Source organism: Eublepharis macularius, chromosome 12 (assembly GCF_028583425.1).
Source record: "Eublepharis macularius isolate TG4126 chromosome 12, MPM_Emac_v1.0, whole genome shotgun sequence".
Classification (NCBI taxonomy): Eukaryota; Metazoa; Chordata; class Lepidosauria; order Squamata; family Eublepharidae; genus Eublepharis; species Eublepharis macularius.
The window spans coordinates 68,839,850-68,862,129 of NC_072801.1; the positions used below are offsets into that span (position 1 = coordinate 68,839,850).

General features: G+C 45.5%; 1 protein-coding gene across 1 annotated transcript in view; it reads left to right on the plus strand.

The window, feature by feature from the left end:
• The first annotated feature begins 40 nt into the window (after positions 1 to 40).
• RIPK3 (receptor interacting serine/threonine kinase 3) overlaps positions 41 to 22,280 on the plus strand; it is a 32,493-nt gene continuing 10,253 nt past the window's right edge. The window contains exons 1-8 of the mRNA XM_054992328.1: positions 41 to 175; positions 2,878 to 3,088; positions 7,698 to 8,049; positions 9,808 to 9,968; positions 11,044 to 11,093; positions 12,383 to 12,556; positions 17,732 to 17,814; positions 19,651 to 19,834. Coding sequence (XP_054848303.1) covers positions 2,943 to 3,088; positions 7,698 to 8,049; positions 9,808 to 9,968; positions 11,044 to 11,093; positions 12,383 to 12,556; positions 17,732 to 17,814; positions 19,651 to 19,834 — 1,150 coding nt within the window. The 5' untranslated portion in view covers positions 41 to 175; positions 2,878 to 2,942. The remainder of the gene's footprint in view (positions 176 to 2,877; positions 3,089 to 7,697; positions 8,050 to 9,807; positions 9,969 to 11,043; positions 11,094 to 12,382; positions 12,557 to 17,731; positions 17,815 to 19,650; positions 19,835 to 22,280) is intronic.

Genomic DNA, 22,280 nt, shown 5'->3' on the forward strand with positions numbered 1-22,280 from the left:
AAGAGGAAACCAGAAGAGCGATTGTGAAAGAGAAAGCCAGCAGGGATGTCCTGCGAGCGCTGAGGCTCTTTCACCAGGAAGGGAAGCAGAATTAAACCAGCAAATGTCTGCCAATGTCGAGGCCTAAAATCAGAACTCTCTTCTCTGCTGCAAAGGAGCTAGGCAGAAGACACAGGTATTGGGGGACCATCAGACCTTGGGATTGGGGGGGGGGGGTCGTCGGGGTTGGTACGACCGAGGAACAAGGCAGGCATGCCAGTTTATGCTTTGGATGCAGGCCCTGATCATACACCCAGAAGTAGTATACCGGGTGAGGCTGAAAGGCCTTGCGCAAGCTGTTACTCTCTCACCCTCTCCATATCTTCACATTAGACTTGTCCTTCCCTGACCTGAGTCCGGCTGGCTGCTTAACTCCACACGAGAGGGTTTGTTCTTCCACCTCGTGGTTTAAAATGTGAGAGGAATATTGAAGACTAAAAAGAAATGCTTAATGGAAGATTGCATCTTGTATCCTCAAGCAATTCACCAAAAGCCGACCTGCTTTCTCTAAACCTTTAACCAGGGTGTAATATGTTGTGATTCTGCTGGATAATAGAAAAGCTTGCCCCAAAGTGCAGAATTCGGGTTTCTGAGTATATTAAAAAGCAAGTTTCTAGTCCCTGTGATTGCACACTTATGATTGTAGGGGATGTACCTACTGAAATTCTCAAAACCAATGGGATAAAGGTCTCCTGTAACTAGTTGTAGAATCCTTGCCCTCTCTGGGTCTAACCTAGGGTTGTGAACCTCCAGGTGGTAGCTGGAGATCACCTGGGATTACAACTGATTTCCAGGCCTCAGAGATCAATTCCCCTGGAGAAAATGGCAGCTTTGGAGGTTGGACTCTGTGACATTATATTGAGGTCCTTGCCTGCCTTTCCCAAGCTCCACCCCCAAAATCTTCAGGAATTTCCCAACCCAGAGTTGGCAACCCTAGTTTAACCAGAGTAGAATAAATAACACAAAAACGACAAGACCTCACACATTTCTTTAGAGGCTGCAGGTTGCAAATACCAGTTCAGGCTGTGATTGAATTTGAGTTCCTTGGGTGCTGAGTTTTTATTTAATTTTGAAAGCCAAATATATTCAGTCAGATCAGAGAGGTTCCCTTATTATTGAGTTGGCTGGACACACATGACTAAAGCCCTAGAAGTGCACAAGGCAAAACAATCATAGGATTTGTAGGTTACTTCTGTAGGTTCAAAGTGCTTTGCTTGTAACCATTGCAACAACCTTGTAAGGTTGGCCACTATTTCCATAATGCAGATGGGTAAAATGCAGTGAACACAGTTTGCACAAAACAAGCTAGGGCACTTCTGAAAATGGTACAAATTCAATCTGGGAGTCCTCTTTATAGATATTCAAGTCTTTTAGCTGCCACACAACACCAAACTGTATCTTGAGATCCGGCACTGCATAGCATTGCCTACCTTATGAAAGATTAGTTTGGCTTTTTTCAGGGCTTTTTTTCTGAGAAAAGAGGTGGGGGAACTCAGGACCTCACAATGACGTCACTTTGGGTCAGCTGGAACAAGGGAGGAATTTTTAAAAGTTTAAATCACCCTCGGCGAAAATGGTCACATGGCCGGTGGCCCCGCCCCCTGATCTCCAGACAGAGGGGAGTTTAGATTGCCCTCCACGCCAGCGGCACGGAGGGCAATCTAAACTCCCCTCTGTCTGGAGATCCAGGGGCGGGGCCACCGGCCATGTGACCATTTTCAAGAGGTGCCGGAACTCTGTTCCACCATGTTCCAGCTGAAAAAAAGCCCTGGCTGTTGTGATAAACCATGGTTAAAGCAACTCAGGTTACAGTGCAATCCTAAGCAGAGTTCCACCCTTCGAAGTCCACTGAACGCAGAAGGCTCAGAAAAGCTTGACTTTGTTTAGGATTGCATTGTAAGTGTGGCTGTATGAACATGCGCTGCTCCCATAACCCCAGATAATCACAGCGCATCAAACTAGGATCTGAAGCATTCACAGCTATGATTTTATGTTGCATGCAAACACAGACAACCTGGCTCAATCCTGGCCTGCTGCCCTGCACCACTCTTGCTTCAGGGAAGGTCAGGATACCAGGTGGGTCTCAATGGCAGAAAGAATACAGGAAATGGGAACAGCATTTGGTGATCTGAATAGTCATTTGGGAGCCAAATCCCAGCCAAACCATAGTTTAAATAAATGGTTATGTCCAGGGCTCATTTCGAGGGGGAACAGAGTTCCGGCAGTTCCCCAAAGAGGTCACATGTCAGGGGGCCCTGCCCACCTGGCTCTCGGCCATTTTGGGCCCGTTTCAGCCCCGCCCCCTGATCTCCCACTCAGCAGCAGCCCGATCCTGACCATTTGGGGCCCCTTTTTGCCATTTGGGGCCCAATTTCGGCCCTGAATAGCCAGGATTGGGTCCACAACAGCCAGGATAGGTGATGTCAGGGGGTGTGGCATATGCAAATCAGTTATGCTAATGACACACTTCCATTGATGGCAAGGGGCATGGCATATGCTAATGAGTTATGCTAATAAGTTCCTCCAGCTCTTTTTCTACGAAATGACCCCTGGTTTTGTCTGAACCAAGCCCCAAGACTGATTGTTAATTCATCCCATTAGCCCCTCCTATCTTAACATAGCATACTCTGGATTACCTTGCTTTGTTCTCACAACCAGCCTATGAGGTTGGCCGGGCTGAGAAACATTGACTTACCTAAGGTCACTGAGTGAGTAGGATGGCTAAGTGAGGATGTGAACCCAGGACTCTTTTGGTCAAGTGAACACCGACCTCCTCTTCCCAGTGATTTCTAAGGCTTCATCTCTTAGTTATGTAAGTTGCCTGTTTTTCCCTCCAAGACTTATCCCGAGCATGAATCAAAATTGACGGAGCTGCACTTCTGGTGGCTGACCCTTCTGAAAGGATGGCCGGTCCCAACAAGTTCTACGAGAAGATTACCTGCGACCGCATAAAAGACTTCCAGTGGATCGGCCAAGGGGCCTTTGGGGACATCTATCGGGCTCGGCATCGAGACTGGGGGATTGATGTTGCGGTGAAGATTCTCAGCCGGTAGTGGTGATGGTTGGAGGGTGGATTGAGGAGGGAAGGAATTAATTGGCTGGACGAGGGCGCTACCATCTTTCGGGAGTGCCAGAACTCAGCTATGATTTGTCTGTGTGGTCTTCCCTGAGAGCCAGTCTCCTGCTTGTAGGATCCCTAAGCCCTGACATCAGAAGAAAGCAACCAACAAAAAGGAGTGGGGTTTTTTGGTTTTTTTGCAAATATCAGTGCGGAAAATAATATTGCCGATCACAAATGAGGAAACAGACGTAGGGATCATTAGACAACGAGTTGCTAATGGAGAGCAAAAGGGGTCTGGGGACGAGAGGAACAACCCAATACACAACTGTAAAAAGTTTCCCAATGCCTTTCTTCCTGTGTATCTGGGGTACTTTCTTTGCAGTCAGAATCCTCAAAAGGATTCCTCACAATTCTGAGCCGTATTCTTAGGTGATCAGGCTCAACAATGACCTAATGTCCATGGCTGAACTCTTCTCTGGAAAGGATAGCAGGTTGTCAACTCCTACAGTTCACAGCTTCTGGCTGTTGACACCTGGTCTCTTTGTGCTGGACCCGTGGGCCTTTTCAGTAACCCTCCCTCTCCAAACATGTCACCTTTGGCCTCAGTCTCTCTAAAACGGGGATGGCTCATCTTCAACCAGCATTCTTGACTCTCAGCGATCCCATCCTTGTTACCACCCTCATACTAACCGTGAGCCCTGTACTCCTAACACATGAGTGTACAACTCCTATGTGCAAATTGCACTTATGTATAAAACCCACCCCCTCATGTTCATGTGACTGGGAATGTTTGGAAAGTAGAATTCCCAAAGAAGGATGAAGCCTTGCGGGTATCTGGAGTGTTTACATTTGAATGTGGCCCCGTGTTACAATCTGCCCATGTGTTGTCTAGTAGTATCAGGCCCTGTGCTTAGCACATAACAACAACAACATTCAATTTATATACTGCCCTTCAGAACAACAACACCCACTCAGTAGTTTACAAAGTATGTCATTATTATCCCCACAACAATCACCCTGTGAGGTGGGGGGGTTGAGAGAGCTCTAAGAGAGCTGTGACTGTCCGAAGGTCACCCAGCTGGCTTCAAGTGGAGGCGTGGGGAATCAAACTCTGTTCTCCAGATTAGAGTCCGCGCTCTTAACCACTACACCAAACTGGCGTATGAAGTTCCATCGTCCTTAAACAGCAGAAATGACACCAGAGGCATCTTTTAAAATTCCAAAAAGAACTATATTTACTTAAAGGGGAAAAGGTCAGATGAAATCAGGGTTTGAACATTTCTAGGTAATTCAACATAGATCTTACGCTCTTCACAGATACTTAAATGCTTATGTTTTGAAGCTCTGATTCTCTTGTTTGTCCTCAAGCACTCTAGTATACTTTCTGTTTGTATTCTCTTTCTCTTCTGGAGTTAGGAATGCTGGTACCCACTTTCTAGTACCTCAGGCCCCCCTTTCTTCACACACCAGTGCTTTCTTTCAGTCCTTATCTGAATCTGAAGGTCTCTACAGGCAATTTCCAATCACACCAGACCAGGAATCTCTTCTCTCCCCAGAGCTAACTCCCTGTTTGACTGAGTAGGGGAAATCTCTCCTTAGAAGATCTAGCCCCTTTCTGTGGCTCCTTTGGGAGTCTGCACCTCCTTCCCAACTTTCCCCAGTTCTCTTGGGGTGAAAACTGCTCTCCGTTAGGACTCCATCTCCCAACCTTTCACACCAGGGCCGATTCCAGATGGCCCTCCCCATCCCGAAACGTCGCGCGTCGTCGCGTGCAAAACGTGCGACGTTTTAGGATGGGGAGGGTCATCTGGAATCGGCCCACATCTTTCTCAGATAGTACTGGGAAAAAATCCTCCTCTTTCCAGTTCATACTACCCAATCAGATCCCTTGGAGTAGTCTGTCACTCAAAGCTCTCTGATTTTGTGAGGGATTAAGCCATAACAGCCCTGCAGCTGTGTATGTACAGCCCTTCTAGGTTTTTTTAGAACATGCAGTCCGTCACAGTACACAAGGAAGCCGGGCGAGCCAAGAATCTGCTTTCCACCGAGTTGATCCTTTATCTATCTTGTTCAGCTTTGTCTGCTCTGACTGGCTGTTAAGCAGATAAAGTCATTTCCCAATACCTGCTTTGCAGGAACCTCCAGCTGAAGATGCTGAGGATCGCGGCTCATTTTGAGGGAGGATGCGCAGGAATGTAGTTCCAGTAGTTCTCCAAAAAGGTCACACCAGGTGGCCCCACCCATCTGATTTTTGGCCATTTTGGGCCCATTTCAGCCTGGATCGGGGCCGAAAGCCAAATCTGGGCCCAAAATTGCCAGGATCAGACCCAAAACAGCCAGGATTGGTCCTGAAATGGCCGGGATCAAGCCTCTTACAGGTGGTGGATCACTCTCCCGCTCAGCAGTGGCCCAGTCCTGACCATTTTGGGCCCCTTTTCGGCCATTTTCAGCTCCTTTTTGCCATTTTGGGCCCAATTTTGGCCCTGAATGGACAGGATTGGGTCCAAAACAGCCAGGATAGGTGATGTCAGGGGGTGGGGCATATGCAAATCAGTTATGCTAATGACACACTTCTGGTGGTGTCAAGGGGTGTGGTATATGCAAATGAGTTGTGCTAATGAGTTATGCTAAAGGGTTCCTGCAGCTCTTTTTCTACAAAATGACCCCTGCTGAGGATCAAATATGGAACCTTTGGTGAGTGCTCAATCACTGAGTGACAGCTAGTGCTAATCTGGTGCTAGTAAGTCTGAGCGTAAATCCTGCCAAATCTCTCCAAAGCAGAGTGTGGATTTAACACAGACCATGGGGAGTGGGGACCACCCGATCTACATTGTTTCAGGTGGGTAGCCCTGTTGGTGTATAGTAGAAGAGCAAGATTTGGGTCCAGTAGCATATTAATGACCAATTTCTAGGCTATGAGCCTTTGAAAGGAATTTTGATTTTCAAAAGCTCATACTCTGGAGATCTAGTTGGTCTTTAAAGTTCTACTGGACCCAAATCTTTCTCATCCCATCTACACTTTCCCTTCTGAAACAGCTCCTTTCTGAAAGCTGGTTTTATCCTGGAATGGATCCCTTCTGATCTTGGAACCCCACTTGGAGAGAAACAGCTTTTTAAAAGAAGCAGAGGTAGGGAGCATAGATGCAAGATAAGTATCCTACTCACCCACCCATATCACCTCTTAGAATACCCCATATTCTACCACATTACAGGGAATTGTCCGCACACACAAATCTGCAGATATGTCTGTTGCTATTACATCTAGTTTTGTCCTGATCCTTTGCACTGCCGGACAGGTTTGATAACCACTGCAGCTCTTCTTCTCAGTAAACTTCCAGGGAATTTCAAAAGGTTGGAACGGGGCACTTTGACTTCACTGAATAGTCCCAAAGGGTGTCCTTTGCCTCTTTCAAAAGGGAGAATGAACTGCTTTGCATAAATCAGTTCAGACTCATCACTGAGAAACATCTGAGTCATGCCACTTCCAAGTTTTGGTGACTCGTCCTCTCCACTGCTGGAGGCCAAGGGGGAGCTTCCTCCCCTTGGGCTCTAGTTCTGACCGAGTAGAGCACACAAAACTGCCTTATACTGAATCAGACCATTGCTTCATCCATGCCACAGTCATCTACGCTGATTGACAGTGGCTCTCCAGAGTTATAGATACAGTTTTGCACTTACCACCTGATTCTTGGAGATTCCGGAGATTGAACCTGAGACCTTCTGCATGCCAAGCAGATGCTCTAATTACTGAGCCATGGCTCAGATTCATGGTCCATGAAATTTACCAGGTTGATGATATCAGGTTGGGGGTCATCATCATTGCTAGCTGGGTCTCAGGAGTAGAGATGGGCATGAACCTAAATACGAACCAAAAAAACCCACGAACTAACCAGGGTTCGTGGAAGCTCATTTCCATGAACTTCTACAAACTGGACTACTGGTTCTCTTGGTTTGTATTAAAGGGCCAATTTAAATGGCCATCTCCCCAGGGGAAATGGCCATTTACTTTTCCTGCCACTTGCAAGCGGCAGGTCTCTTTAAACTATCAGCTGGCAGGCAGCAGGCTGCCATTTAAGGGGCAGAAAGGGCGGTTTTGGCCCTCTCTTGTGCTGCGCAGGCCTGCAGGGCAACTAAGGAGGCTTCTACCACCCTAGCATCAGAGGGAAGGTAAGTGGGGGGCTGGGGCTTGGGGGGGTTAGGGGCTGGGGGCTGGTGCTTGGGTTTGACGGGGTGGGGGCTGGGGCTGGGGGTTGAGGAGTTTAAAGGGCCCTGCTTGCAAGTGGCAGGTCCCTTTAAACTATCAGTTGGCAGGCGGCAGGGGGGGATTCCCCCCTGCCAGCTGATAGTTTAAAGGGTCATGCCCCTTGCAAGCTGCAGGAAAGGGCCCTTTAAAGGCCCTGCCGGAAAGGGGCATTTAAACCCCACAACCCACAAACTGGTTCGTAACTCGGCTAGTTCTGTGCCAGTTCGTGGTTCGTGGAAACCCCACGAACTACAATCCCCATGGTTCGTTTTTTTTCTGGTTTGTGCCCATGTCTACTCAGGAGTTCCCTTGCCCCCTTCCACTCACATCTTTGACTCTGTCCCACACCTGCAGAAATACTTCCTGTACCCAAGAGGAACTCCTGAATGAAGCCCGTGCCATGGATGAGGCACGTTTCATCTACATTCTCCGTCTGTTTGGCCTCTTTGTGAATGAAGTGAAGACGGACTCAAAGATGGCAGGCTGGGGAGAGGCACCTAGCCTGGGCCTTGTGATGGAGTTCATGGAGAATGGCAATTTGTCTGCCCTATGGCGTCGGGTCCCATCTGTTCCATGGGCCTTGAGATTCCGCATCCTCCACCAGGTGGCTCTGGGGATGAATTTCCTACACAGCCTCAGTCCTCCACTGCTACACCTGGACCTCAAGCCTAGCAACGTCCTACTGGATGGGGAGCTACATGTCAGGGTGAGCTACGTGGTTCCTTTTCCTTGATGGAAGCCAGTTTGGAATGAACACTTCCTAGAGAACCTAAGCTCATTTATAATGTATCTACAGCTTTCTGCTTTCAGCGAACCCTTTTGAGATTAATCCAAGATACCTGCTTGATAGAAAAGGTTCTGGATTTTTTTTTTATGATGAGCTTTATATAATAAAAAGACAATACATAACAATACAATTTCTCAAAACCTAGCCAAATGTACAAACAAAAACAGTTGGAAGGAAGTCATGGAATTCTGTTTTTATATATGGCTACAACAGCAAGACTATTATATGTACAAAATTTGAAGATTCCAGCACTGCCTTTAATGGAGAATTGGTTGATAAAGGTGTTGGAACTTGCGATGATGGCAAAACTTACTTTACTGATGAGAAAGAAGATAATAAGTTTATTTGAATGAAACACCCAACACACTTTTTACATGAAATAGACACTAATAGTTTGATGATTTCTGGATTAAGGAATTTGGACATTAGAAAAAAGAGACCTTTTATTTTTAATACAGAGTAAGAGAAAATATGAACATGGCACTAATAGTTATTGTGGAGGAAGCCTTCTTATAGGTGTTATAGTTTTTGTTTTTGTTCTGTCTGCGTGTTTTATTTTTGTTTGTTGGTTAGTTGTTTTTTGTTTATATGTTGGCTAGGTTTTGAGTAACTATCTTTTTATGTATTTTTTTATTATATAAAATTCTTAATAAAAAAGGAAATGTTGTATGACACCTACTTGAGCGCATCAGTTACGCATGACGTAGAGAATGTACTTGCCCATCCATTGCAGAGCAAGGGCAGTAGCAACGAATAAGTTTCAAAGATCCCATAGTTCTCTTTCCATCAGGTAACTCCTAAATATGTTTTGGAAGAACCTCAGTTTCCCTGAACACACTTTCCAATGTCTGTTTATAAACTTCGTATGCCAGCGATTATTCTCGGCCGCTCAGCCCATTGCTGGGTTTCTGCTGAATTTAGACCAGCTACCTTTGATCTGGGCTATTCCACAGAGGTACATTTTTCTCTAGTGAGAAAAGAAATTTTTTGAAGGGGAGATTTCTGAAAGATAGACCAGTTAAACAGCTTACTTTCCAAATGCTTTTTGATGTTGGCAGCATTCAAACAGGCTTTTCCCTACCTGCTTTTGTAATTTATCTAAATATTGGTTGTTGTGGTTTTTCCGGGCTGTATTGCCGTGGTCTTAGCATTGTAGTTCCTGACGTTTCGCCAGCAGCTGTGGCTGGCATTTTCAGAGGTGTAGCACCAAAAGACAGAGATCTCTCGAGATCTCTGTCTTTTGGTGCTACACCTCTGAAGATGCCAGCCACAGCTGCTGGCGAAACGTCAGGAACTACAATGCCAAGACCACGGCAATACAGCCCGGAAAAACCACAACAACCATCGTTCTCCGGCCGTGAAAGCCTTCGACAATATATCTAAATATTTCTTATCCTGCCTTTCCTCGTCAAGTGGTACAGTGGCCACTAGCAAATTCTAGACATCTAGAGAACATTGCTTTAAATTTAATCATCCAGAATGTTTTTATTTTTTAAAAGCACTTGGATTTTGAAAGTCAAAACTGACTATATTCCAAGTTCAAAATTTCTGGAAAAGTGTAATTTTTGGGCCCCTATTTCTGTTCTTGCCCCATGATCTGGGTGGCAGCGATCACTATTTTCAACACCTATGAGATAGATCTTGTGTGTCTCATTTTTAATACCATGTCCCTTTCAGGTGGCTGATTTTGGGTTGTCCAAATTCAAACGGGGGACTACCCAGCATACCAGTCTCGGCGGTGGAGAAGGAGATGGCTATGGGGGAACCCTGGAATTCATGCCTCCAGAGGCCTTCACTGATCTGAATTACAAGCCAACCCCAGGAACAGATGTCTACAGGTGAATATGGCCCGTGTTACTTCAGTCACTGGCTAAGTGACAAGGCAGTTATGTCAACACTATAGAGCCTCAGAGACATCTAGAGTGACCCTCAGCTCAGTTTGCTATAAAAGCCTTTACTGAGGAGTAGGAGCCCTTTGAGGGCCCAATGAGAGGAGCCACTTTATCTCAGAGCTAATCTACAAGTAGAGATGCCAGTTCCCTGATGGTTCCCCGTTCCCACCCCCCAACCCCGCTTACCTGGCCAATGGGGGGAGAACAAGCCTCCTGGGGCATGCCCCCACAAAGCGCAGCGTGCTTCTGGGTGGTGTGGTGTGCTCCTGTGTGCTGCAGCAGTCCAATTTGGGCCAAATTCAGCCCCCTCAGGAGCACAGAAGCACTCCCAGGGTGGCTATGACCGGCACAATCATGTCACTTCCTGGAAGTGATGTCATCGCACAAGCCGGGAGTGCATGTGCATATAGAAAACGGAAAGCTGAAGGAAGGAACCGGGCCCCTGATCTCCCACCGGGGGATCCCGGGACCTGGCAACTGTAGCTACAAGTGATGCCATACATGTGTTTTTTAGTGTGTTAGGGACACAATTTTATCTGGGAACTGTAGTTTTCAAAGACAGATTCATGTGGGATCACTGGGAGAGAGGAACTTTTCCATTGTTTTCTTGCAATCTTAACAGAGAGATGAACTGCCAGCCTGGGAGCTGTAGTGTTCAAAGAGCCGCGCGCTGGGGGAGAGGAACTTTGCAGGGGAGGAGAGGGGAGGGGAAGGGAAGGGAAGAGAAGAAATGATAGTTCATCTCTCCATTGAGATTGCAAGAAAACAATTGCAAGGTCTCTTTCAATGCTGTGTTCTATATGCCACCTATTGATTATTGTGCATGGCAATGTTTTCATTGATGCTGGCCCAATCATTCTAGAACACCATGGGTATTTGACTCCTTCTTTGAGCGCTGCAGAAGCTCAGGAGGTGGAAGATTGGACAGTATCACTGAAATTTTGCTCTGCGGAAAGAGGGGATGTTTCTCTGACCCTACAATATTTCCAATGCCCCTAATGGACTTCTTCTCTGTCTTCAGTTATGGAATCCTCATGTGGTCATTGTCAACCTGTGAGGAACCTTATGCACGTAAGTTCTGCCCTTTTTCTTCATGGTCTCTCAACCTGCCTGAGATTTTAGTGGTTGTTTCTTTCATGGGATAGGGACAGGAGTAGCGTTGCTGGGGCCATGGGCCAATACTCCCATTTTGGACCTGATGCTCATGGTTTCTGATTGGTTTAGTGATGGCAAAATTCCCTGACTGCGTTAATGGGACTTTAATTGTCATCCGTGCCTTTACTCCTCAGTTTCCTTTCTAATGTTCACTTTCTACAAATATCTGATCTAAGGAAATATGGCCAAGACATGTGCATTGACAGTCTCTGAAAATGCCCTGCGTATAGAAAGCTAGCAGGTCAGAGAGAAAGCTGGGAAATATATCTGAGGAGCTAGCATTTCAAAAGCAGGAACCTTTTGACATGGAGGAATATTTCAACAGGATTCACTTTTCTCAGTGGTAGGATTGGGGTTTGGATCAAGTTGGCAAGCCACAAAGAAATGTACTTAGAAAAACCCAGTGTTGTGTAGTGGATGGAGTATTAAACTTGGACCATGGAGCCTTCATTGAAGTCCCCAACTGGCTATGAAACTCACCTTTGGTTATCTGCCATAGGCCTGAGCAGGGGTCATTTCGTAGAAAAAGAATTGCAGGAACTCACTAGTACAACTCATTAGCATATCTCATTAGCATTTGCCATACCCCCTGACATCACCGGAAGTGTGTCAGAAGGCAACACCCATTCCTCAGGCCCCTTTCCCCAAAAATCTCCAGGTATTTTCTGAAGATAAAGCAGAATGAACTCAAAGCAGCTTACCCTCCTCTGGAGAGCCAGCTCCAGAAGCCCTACTTGCACAGATGCACTCACTCACTCACTAGTCACAAATAAAAATAAAGAGGCAGAATGAATTGAAGCAGCTTAGCCTCCTTTGGAGATCCAGGCCCAGCAGCCCAGCGTGCACTCTCTCTCTCTTTCTCTCACGAATGAAAATAAAGCAGCAGAATGAATTGAAGCAGCTTAGCCTCCTTTGGAGGGGAGGCAGAGGGGAGGAAAAGGAATCACATGGGCGGGGCCAAAACCCACGTGACCACTTTTCAGCTCTTCAAGAACTCTGTTCCGGCACGTTCCCCCTCCAAATGAGCCCTGGCCCTGAGGCAAAAAAGGGTGAGACATAAATGTGTGAGAAAGACAGAGAGTGTGAGGTGATATGAAAACACAGTAATGCCATCGCATGCTAAGCAGGTACACATGGCCCTGCCCTATGTATCTTCTATTCTCTATAATGTTCTGTGTAACACCAACATCTCTATCCATGCTCAGACATCCACCATGGCAATATGAGCTCCCTGGTCAAAATACTTATCCCCCAAGGCCAAAGGCCCAGTACTGAGGGGTTGGAGAAGAAGATCCATGAAGTACAGAAACTGGAAGACCTGATCAGGTTGACAAAATGGTGCTGGCATAATGACAAGACCCAGAGGCCATCTTTCCGAGGTAAACATGACCTCTTCCCCCTAACCTCAAAATAGGGTTGTCCTCAACAAGGGTTTAATCCTTCTTAGAAGTTAAATCTTTTGAGTCTGACCAAAAAAACATTTTCTAAACTCCAGAACTGTGGAGATGGCCTATGGCCCTGCTGATTGAGGAAGGGTGTGTGTGTTATGTTCCGTCAAGTCACCTCCGACCCATGGCAACACTATGAATGAAAGACCTCCAAAACGTCCTATCGTTAACAGACTTGCTCAGATTCTGCAAACTGGAGGACGTGGCTTCTTTTATTGAGTCAATCCATCTCATTTTAGGTCTTCCTCTTTTCCTACTGCCTCCCACTTTTCCTAGCATTATTGACTTTTCCAAAGAGTATTGTCTTCTCATGATGTGATCAATGTATGATAGCCTCAGTTTTGTCATTTTAGCTTCTAGGGAGAATTCCGGCTTGATTTGATCTAGAACCCACTTATTTGTCTTTTTGGCTGTCCATGGTATACGCAGAACTCTCCTCCAGCACCTCCTCCACTCCTCAAATGAATCAGTTTTATTCCTGTAATTTATATGTATTCAATGTCTGTTCATTAGTACTTTGACCTTTAGTACTGGGCCCACTGACAACAGATTTGGGGGCACAGACCTGATTATAATCCATGTAAACTGCTCCTTTGAGTCCCCTTCGCTCAAGTTTTGGTTAGGGATAAATCATTATGGGATCTTTATGATTTGTTTTTGGTTTCCCAGAACATCCTTGTCATCTGTTTCAATAATAACATTTGATTTATGTACCACCCTTCAGGACAAAATGCCACACTCAAAGCGGTTTACAAAGTGTGTTATTATTATCCTCATGACAGTTGCCCTGTGAGGTGGGTGGGGCTGAGAGAGCTCTGAGAAGCTGTGACTGACCCAAGGTCACCCAGCCAGCTTCAAGGAGAGGAGTTGGGGAATCAAACCTGGCTCTCCAGATTAGAGTCCTGCTGCTCTTAACCACTCAAACTGGCTCCCAGACCGTCTTTTTTCCACCTCCAAGCAAGCCTGGATTGGCATATATATAATATAAAATTTTAAATACAGAAATTAGTCCATACAGAGTAAGATTAAAATTAGGGATAGGAACAGGACAATAGTGTACCAAAACCAATACAGGATATTACTTGTCAGGGCATATAGCCATAGCACTGTAGAGAAACTTTGCTACTATTTCAGTTATTTCCATATTTGGGTTGTCAAGTAGAAACTGGACCTTAAAATCATCAGAAAACTCTGAAAGTTAGGCTAATATAGGATGTAGAAGATCCCGGCGTGGCGCCAGATAAAAAGGACACAGGAGAAGAATGTGGGAAACAGTTTCAACACAGTCCATCAAATAAGGACAACATCTGCTAGAAAAAGGAATCCCATGAAATCTACCAGATAAAATGGCTGAAGGAAGAACTTTAAATCTGGCCAGAGAAAAGGGACATTGGGAGCCAGGAGCTGGTAAAGGTATACTGCTGGGAAACTTACATTAGGGACAATCCCCAAGTTTAGGGGAGAACAAGTTCTATTAGCAGAACTATAGAGAGTTTGTAACTAGAGGTGGGCACGATCCAAAAAAAAATCCGATCAAGCTGTTCGTGGATCCAGGCTGCTGCCGAACCCAGGTCACCGATTCTAACCGATCAAGTCCCGTTTCCGATCCAGAATCGGGAATTGGGGAGGCCAAAGCGGGAGGCGCCCTGCTGTTTCCAGCAATATAGGAATGGTGGTTGGTGGCAGCGGCTCAGGGAGGGAGGGGACGTACACAGACATACACACACTTAGAGCAGAGGGGGGAAAAGTTTTTAAACCGGCAACGAGCCGCCTCCCCTCAGGGAGGAGACATTCACACCAGGGCCGGAACTACGGTTGCTAGCGCCCAGGGCAACCATACTCAGGCTCTTGTGCGCGCGTGCTCCTGGGTCGCCCCCCCCGCCTACGCAGCAAGCCAGCTGTCCTGGTGCGCTGCGGAGCTGGTGGCAGCATGAGTGGCTCGGAGGCTGCCCGTGCCATTCACCTGCCCTGCAAGACAAGGAGTGGCCGGCTTGCCCACGCGCCCCTTGTCCTGGGGAAAGGCGAACGGCGCAGGCGGCCTCCCAGCCTCCCACGCTGCCTTTTGCCTTTCCCCAGGACAAAGGACGGCCGGCTTGCCCACACACCCCTTGTCCTGGGGAAAGGTGAACGGCGTGGGTGGCCTCCCAGCCACCTGTGCTGCCTTTTGCCTTTCCCCAGGACAAGGGGCAGCCGACTTGCCCGTATGCCCCTTGTCCTGGGGAAAGACGAACAGTGCAGGCGGCCTCCCAGCCACCCACACTGCCTTTTGCCTTTCCCCAGGACAAGGGGCAGCTGGCTTGCCCGCGTGCCCCTTGTCCTGGGGAAAGACGAATGGTGCGGGTGGCCTCCCAGCCACCTGTGCTGCCTTTTACTTTTCCCGCAAGCCGACCATCCCTTGTCCTGCGGGAAAGGCAAAAGGCAGCACGGGTGGCTGGGAGGCCGCTCGTGCCATTCAACTTTCCCCAGGCGTGATCCTGGGGCTGGCAACTGCGCCCGGTGCCCCCTCTTTGGCAGCGCTGGGGGAAGACTACCCCCCTGTCCCCCCGTCGATGCCCTGATTCACACACACACACACACACACACACACACACACTTAGAGCAGAGGGGGGGATCTATCCCTGCCTCTCCAAATAGAGAGAGAGAGACACCCCGTCAACATGTTTCAGCAAGCTTTTTAAAAAAAGCAGGGACAGAATCCTCCGTTCCTCCCCACCCGATTTTAAAAACAAGCAGCCAGTCTTTAAAAAGCATATTTAAAACACACACACAGAACCGTGAATGAGGTTTTCCCACAAAATACAGTGTTTAAACAGAGAGTGACAGAAAGAAAAACACCCATTCCTCCTACAAAGCCCCGTTTTTTTAAAAAGCAAAAAACCTTTGTGCCCATGGCTTCAGAACACCCCCTTCCCCCTCCCTCCCCTGGGTTGCTGCTCTGTGGTTGGAAGGAAGCCTTGCTAATCAAGGAAAGCTGGGCTTCCATTTGGTTTTCCAGGGTGACAGAAGGAGGGCAAACACAGTTCAGGCATTTCCCTGGCTCCGTTGCTAGGGGAATAGATTATTGGCACCTGAGTGTCTGGCTCTCCGATTAGATCACGATGCCCCCCCCAATCAAGCCCCCCCCCCCGAACGCTGGATCGGTCACCATGGACGGAACCGATTAGCTGAGTCCCGATGGCACAAACACCATTATTGGTTTTTTTTTCACGTGATTCCGATCGTGCCCATCTCTATTTCTAACTCTAATCCCAAGACTAGATTTTATTTTTGAGAAGGCCTCGGACTCAGAAAGCAAGGATAAAGATTCTATAGATAAATTCAAGGAACTTATTTTAGCTTCAATGTAGGCTGACCAACTAGAGTTGACAAATTCAGATAATAAATGATATGTTTAACTAGGGGGGTCAGAATTAAAAAGGAATCTCAACCAATATTTGACTCAGACCACCTTATTGTCACTGCTGTCATGGATGTCTGTTATTTCTTTGAGGTACCATTTCCACACAACTGGCATACGCTGAGAAACGTGTAGTTTTACCTGGAGAATTTGGCATGAGATAATAGAATTTGGTACAAAAATAAAGGCTCCTCTGTTCATTTTATACTGGAGAGAAGCAACATCAAACTGCAAATGGTCAAACTGAATAGGCAAGCTTGTGAAATTGGATTTCATACCTTGTTTGGGCTGCTGCCAAGAACCCGAACCTTGTGGCAAGCCGTTAGACATTTTTGTGAAGTGGTATCCCAGAGATTTGAGCCTCTTTAAGGAAAGACTGTCCCTATGAATGAAAGTCTCAGTGCTGACAAGTCCCCCATGAAGTAGGCCTGTGTGAGGACAGAGTTGGAGTTGCCATGAGCTCAGCAAGTGGCCTTGAGTAAGCCACTCCTCTCAGCCCCAGCTCTCCAGAGGTATTGCGGGGATAATAATAACTAGAGATGGGCACGAACTGAAATACGAACCAAAATTAAGCATGAACCAGGCCGGTTCGTGGGTCGTGAACCAGCAGTTCATCAGATCCCATTTCTGACGAACCGCCAAAAACTTTAGGCTGGTTTGTTTGGTTCATTTTTGGTTCATCACTGCAGACCGCCTGCTGCCAATCAATCAGTTTCCTAGGTAACAGGCGATGGACTTCCTGCAGACCTTCTGTTGACCCAGAAGTGATGATTTTATGACCTGGATGTGATGTTTTCACGAATCAAACGAACCAGTTCGCAAACCAGGGGCAGGCTTGTGAAAGTTTGTGGTTCGTGGTACGTGAAATTTGACGAACCATGAACCACACGGCTCAGTTTTTTTCCAGTTCATGCCCATCTCTAATAATAACACTGACATTCACCGCTCTGAGGAGCGCACTAATCTGTCTAGAAGAGCAGTATATAAGCACAGTAGTTGTTATTACGTGCATCAAAGATGTTCTGAAAAGCAACCTTTCAGAGATTTCTAGTTTCTTTCATAAAACCTGCAGGTGGACTTTGATTGACTGTGAAGTGCAATGTTGAATGTGCTAAACTGAGCATGACTTGCAGTTTCTCATCCCTGCTGGTTATGACCCCTCACATCTCTATGGAGATTTTGTTCTCTTCATGTGATTCAATCCCATGATTCTTTATCTCACATCATTTTCTTTTTCTTGTATTTCCCTGAGAAATGCATGCATTTCTCAAGATTATAAAGCAGCATAAAGGTGGTATTATACACACAAATGCTGTAAGTGTAATGTGTAACGGTTTGTATAAATGCCGTATAAAAACAGTTTCAGGTACCCTTATTGGTCTGAAGAAGAATAGTAGGATTTGACTCTCAACAGGTTATATCTTGTTGGTTTCTAAGGTGCTACTGGATTCAAATCCTGCCTTATAAAAACACTATATGTGGGTGCAATACAATATATGAAAAGCAGAGAACAGAAGCAATTATGTAAATATTGTATAAGGTGTACATAATGCAAATTTAAATCCTTAAATACAGAAAGAAATAGGAAACATTTCATCCTCCTGGTACAAAATACCAGTTTGTTAAAGGTTTGAGGGCTGTACAGGAAAACAGAAGTACGTTTGCCTCATTTTTGTTTCCTTCCCCCCCACCTCCCACCCCCACTTCAGACTGCAGCCATGAGACGGAGGAAATGTACTTCTGTTACAAGCCGCAAATTGTGGCTGCTGTGCGTGAAGTCCAAGATATTTTGGTAAGTGAGAGGAGTACGTCACATTGCAATTGCGATCTTGCATCTTGCCACAAGGTGGCAGGAACGCTCCAGCAGTGCACAGCATGGCGTCTTTTCAGCTTGTCTTGCAACGGGAATGCATACAACCATTTTATTATACACTTAGAGCCAAGCTACAAGTGATGCTTTACACAGGTTGGACACTTGTCAGCTTCCCTCAAGTTTTGATGGGAAATGTAGGCGTCCTGTTTTTACAGCTTGGCTCTCCATTACAGCTGCAAGACCAGGATGCCTACATTTCCCATCAAAACTTGAGGGAAGCTGACAAGTGTACAACCTGTGTCAGGCATCACTTGTAGCTTGGCTCTTAGCTACACATCTGCTCCAGATGGAGTCCATGCAGGTCCACCAGAGGGAGTTCTTTTACCACTGGGGTAGCTTTATCATCAACACAGTGATAAAGTGGACTACCACACATCTATGCCTGCGTAGGGTTGCCAACTCTGCTTGGAAAATTCCTGGAGATTTGGGGATGGAGCTGGGAGGCAGTGGAATTTGAAGCGGGGAGGAATCTCAGTGGGGATATGATTCTATAGAGTCTACCCTCCAAATCTGCCGTTTCCTCCAGGGGAACTGATCTTTGTTGACGAGTTTAGTTGTAATTGTAGGAGATCTCCAGCCACCATCTGGAGGTTGGCGACCCTAAGTGATAGAGGGGTTGTTTATATGGGATCGTTGTAATATCGAGTAGCTGAGATGGGGACAAAATTCCATGGGCCCTGGTAACCCTGGGCAAGACTGTTGTGCGATGATAAAGTCAGCATCCCCTTTATTGAGAGGAAGGGTAGAGGGAAGCAGAACTTGGGGTTAGTCATTTTTTCTAACTTCCAGTCATTATCTTCTCTCCTGTAGTTTAAACCCATTATTTCGAGCCCTATCCTCTGTTGCCAACAGGAAGAGTGTGATCACCTCTCTGCTACTTGTATGGAACAGGGTTCATGGGATTATTGTGGGTTTCTGGGAAGCATTAGTTCGTTTGTTCCTTCATTTGTTCGTTCATTTGTTCGTTCATTTTTTTGTTCATTTGTTCGTTCGTTCATTCATTCATTCATTCATTCATTCATTCATTCATTCAATATATTTATTAATTTATTTAAAACACTTTTGTGCTGCCTTTCCCCAAGGCGGCAAACATAAAAACTTTAAAACATTTGAACATTAAAGCAGGCTTTAAAGTAGTATTTAAAATAATTCAATTAAAAACTATAAACACAAAACACCAAAATTAGGGAAGTGGGCCACTAACAGTTATGAGGAGTATGCCAGACAAAACAAAAAAATCCTCCGGCAGGGTTTTCATGGCAAGAAACTAACAGAAGTGGTTTGCTATTGCCTCTGCAATCCTGGTCTTCATTGGAGATCTCCCATCCAATTAATAACCAAGGCCAACCCTGCTTAGCTTCTGAGAGCTGACGAGATCGGGCTCATCTAGACTATCCAGGTCAGGGCATAGGCAAGAAGACGGTCCTTGAATTATGCTGGCCTAAAGCCATATAGGGTTTTAAAGAACTCTAAAGATGCGGTTGGTGTTTTAAGAGGTATTGACATATGTTTATGTATTGCTGTTTCTTTTATGCTCTGCATTTATATTTTTTTTTAAAGATGAGGTTGAGAGTGCATCATGACTGACTCAAAGTCACTCAGTGAGCTTCATGATTGAGTGGGGACTTGAACCCGGGCCTCTCCCCTCCTTGTCCAACCTCCTTACTGCTACATTATGTTCCACTGAAAATGGTCTCCGTCCCCCGTCCCCCCCCGCAGTATTTTTATACTGATTTCTTATTTTCTTCTCCAAAGATGCAGATGGACAGTTCTCCGGCAAGGGGGACCGGGCCTGCCTCCAGTCTTACGTTTGAGGAAACCAATTCCTTCGGTTTTAGGCACAAGAACATGCATTCCATACCACTACAGTCCCCTTCCTTGGGAACAGAGGAATGTTTTGAGACTTATCGCGTGCAAGAATCTCCATCCAAACAAAACAGTGAGTTGCATTTATAAAGCGGTGTTTGGGGGAGTCTCTTTCACCTTAGAGACCAACAAGATTTCCAGGGTTGAAGTTTTCGAGAGTCAAAGGGATCTAAAGAAGGATGCTCTGACTTTTGAGAACTCGTATCCTAAAGATCCTGTTGGCCTCTAAGGTGCCACCAGACTCAAATCCTGCTGTATTCTCACTTCTGAGAACAGAATTGCCTTAGTATAACTTCCGTACACAAACTCTGTTGAAATAAATCAGAGCTGAGCAAGTGGGGTGGAGAGAAACAGAGGTGCTGCATAAGATAAGCAAATGATTCCTATTTCTTTTTATATTTGTTTATATTTTGGCATTGATTTTAGTTCTGGTTTTCCCTGTACTTGTATTACACAGATTTTATATGCAATTTACACAGTATATTGATGTAAAACGTACATTCTTCATATGTACCATGCTGATTTATTGATGCTCAAAGAACATGGAAAAAATTGTTGTGTAGATACTGAAAATGCTGCAAAAGTGAAAGGTTAACGTTTGGTAACACCTTAAAGGCCAACAAGATTTCCAGAGTACAAGCTCCTGAGAATCAAAACTCCCTTTGTCAAATACTTTGACTCTGGAAAGCTTATAATCCTGTTGTTTTTGAATGTGTTATTGGACCCAAATCTTATTCTTGTACTGCAGACGAACATGGCTACCCACCTGAAATTATCTTCATGATGTAAATTTCTATGGCTTGGATCTTATGTAGTGCTTGTGGAACATTCATGCAGTGCAATTGTCCAGCTGGAAGCACTTTGGTTAGTGCTGTCCATTCCACCAGCCACTGAACTTTTCAGTGTGCTCGGAAGAGACCAGTGCTGCTTTCACTCCCACAATCTCTTGCACACATGAAAACATGCTACAGGATGCTCAATCTGCAGGTTCTTCCAGGATAGGAACTACAAGGGTCCACTTATGCACCCAAGTATAAAGATATTGTAGGATCCAAGTTTTCCTTTATTGCTCTGCTCATATGAACAAAGTTCTTAAGTGTAAAACCAGTTCAACACAACAAGATAAAGCAACATGGCCGAACATGACAAAACAAGCAAAACCGGATGGAAAACAGTGAAACAGATGTTATCTCGAAAGCTAAAATACATTAGATAAAATAAATAAATAAACCTATACAGTTCCTCAGGCAGCAGAATAAGCTCATTTTAACAACGTTTTAAGGAGACCACGATGGCCAAATATTTTGCAACAGATTGAGTTGTTTCTGGATCAAAGTCTGCTAACAAGATGCCGCCCAGGACTCGAGAGGAAGCTGATATTTAGACAAAATGGGAGCAACCCAAAGGGCCCTGGGGACAGGGCCAACAAAAGATGATCTCCTTTCTCTATTGTGCCAGATACACCATCACAGAGAATGGTCTGAGAATGGGATTTTAGCGAAACACCATCTCAGTTCTGCCGTGAACATTTAATCTAGATACAATCCGGGGGGGGGGGGGGGGGGAAATACAGTGTCAGAGTTTCATAAAGTAATTTTTATCAGTTTTTCTAAATGTGCAAAGGCAGTTGTTACGCAATTAAATACAATAAGACAAGGCTATAATATTCAACAGGTAAAGTCAAAAGTTCATATAGTAAAAGTCCAACTGGTGAAAACCATACAATTTCTTAATTTTTCAGTGGCACCATGCTACTGAATTTGTCAATGAAAGAAAAATTGGAAATTGTATGGTTTTCACCAGTTGGACTTTTACTATATGAACTTTTGACTTTACCTGTTGAATATTATAGCCTTGTCTTATTGTATTTAATTGCATAACGATTGCCTTTGCACTCTGCACTTTGCACATTTAGAAAAACTGATAAAAATTACTTCATGAAACTTTGACATTGTATTTTTCCCTGGATTGTGTATAGATAGTGTCTGACTTGTCTGGGGGACCCCTCTCTCCTGTTGTTGTGAACATTTAATCTGGCAAGCGTGAAAGCTCGCCTATGACTAGGGATTGCAGTTGGATCCAAGCCTGTATCTTCTTGCTCATAGAGTTCCATCCTACCCTTTCCTCAGAAAGCTCAGAGATGGTGTCTGGTTCTCCAGGCCCTGTTTTATCTTCACAACAACCGTATGAGGAAGGTGATGCCCAGAAAGTGACTGGCCCAAGGTCACACAACAGGGGCTGTTTCCCCACTGTCTAAAAATAGTGCGATTTGTGGTGTTTTGTAAACAGATGGCGTCAAAAATTGCACGAGGAAGCCAGCAGCCTTCCGTGAGTACCACATTATTTTTAGATCGTGAGGAAATGGCTAGGTTTTTTTTTTTAACCGTGTGGGGAATTGAACCCAGATCTCCTGGATCCTAGTCCGACAAACCATGACATCATCCTGAGCAAATTGGAAGAATTAAGGGTCCAGTTCACACAAGGGAGAAACAAAATCAAAATGGGGGTTTCAAGCCAGA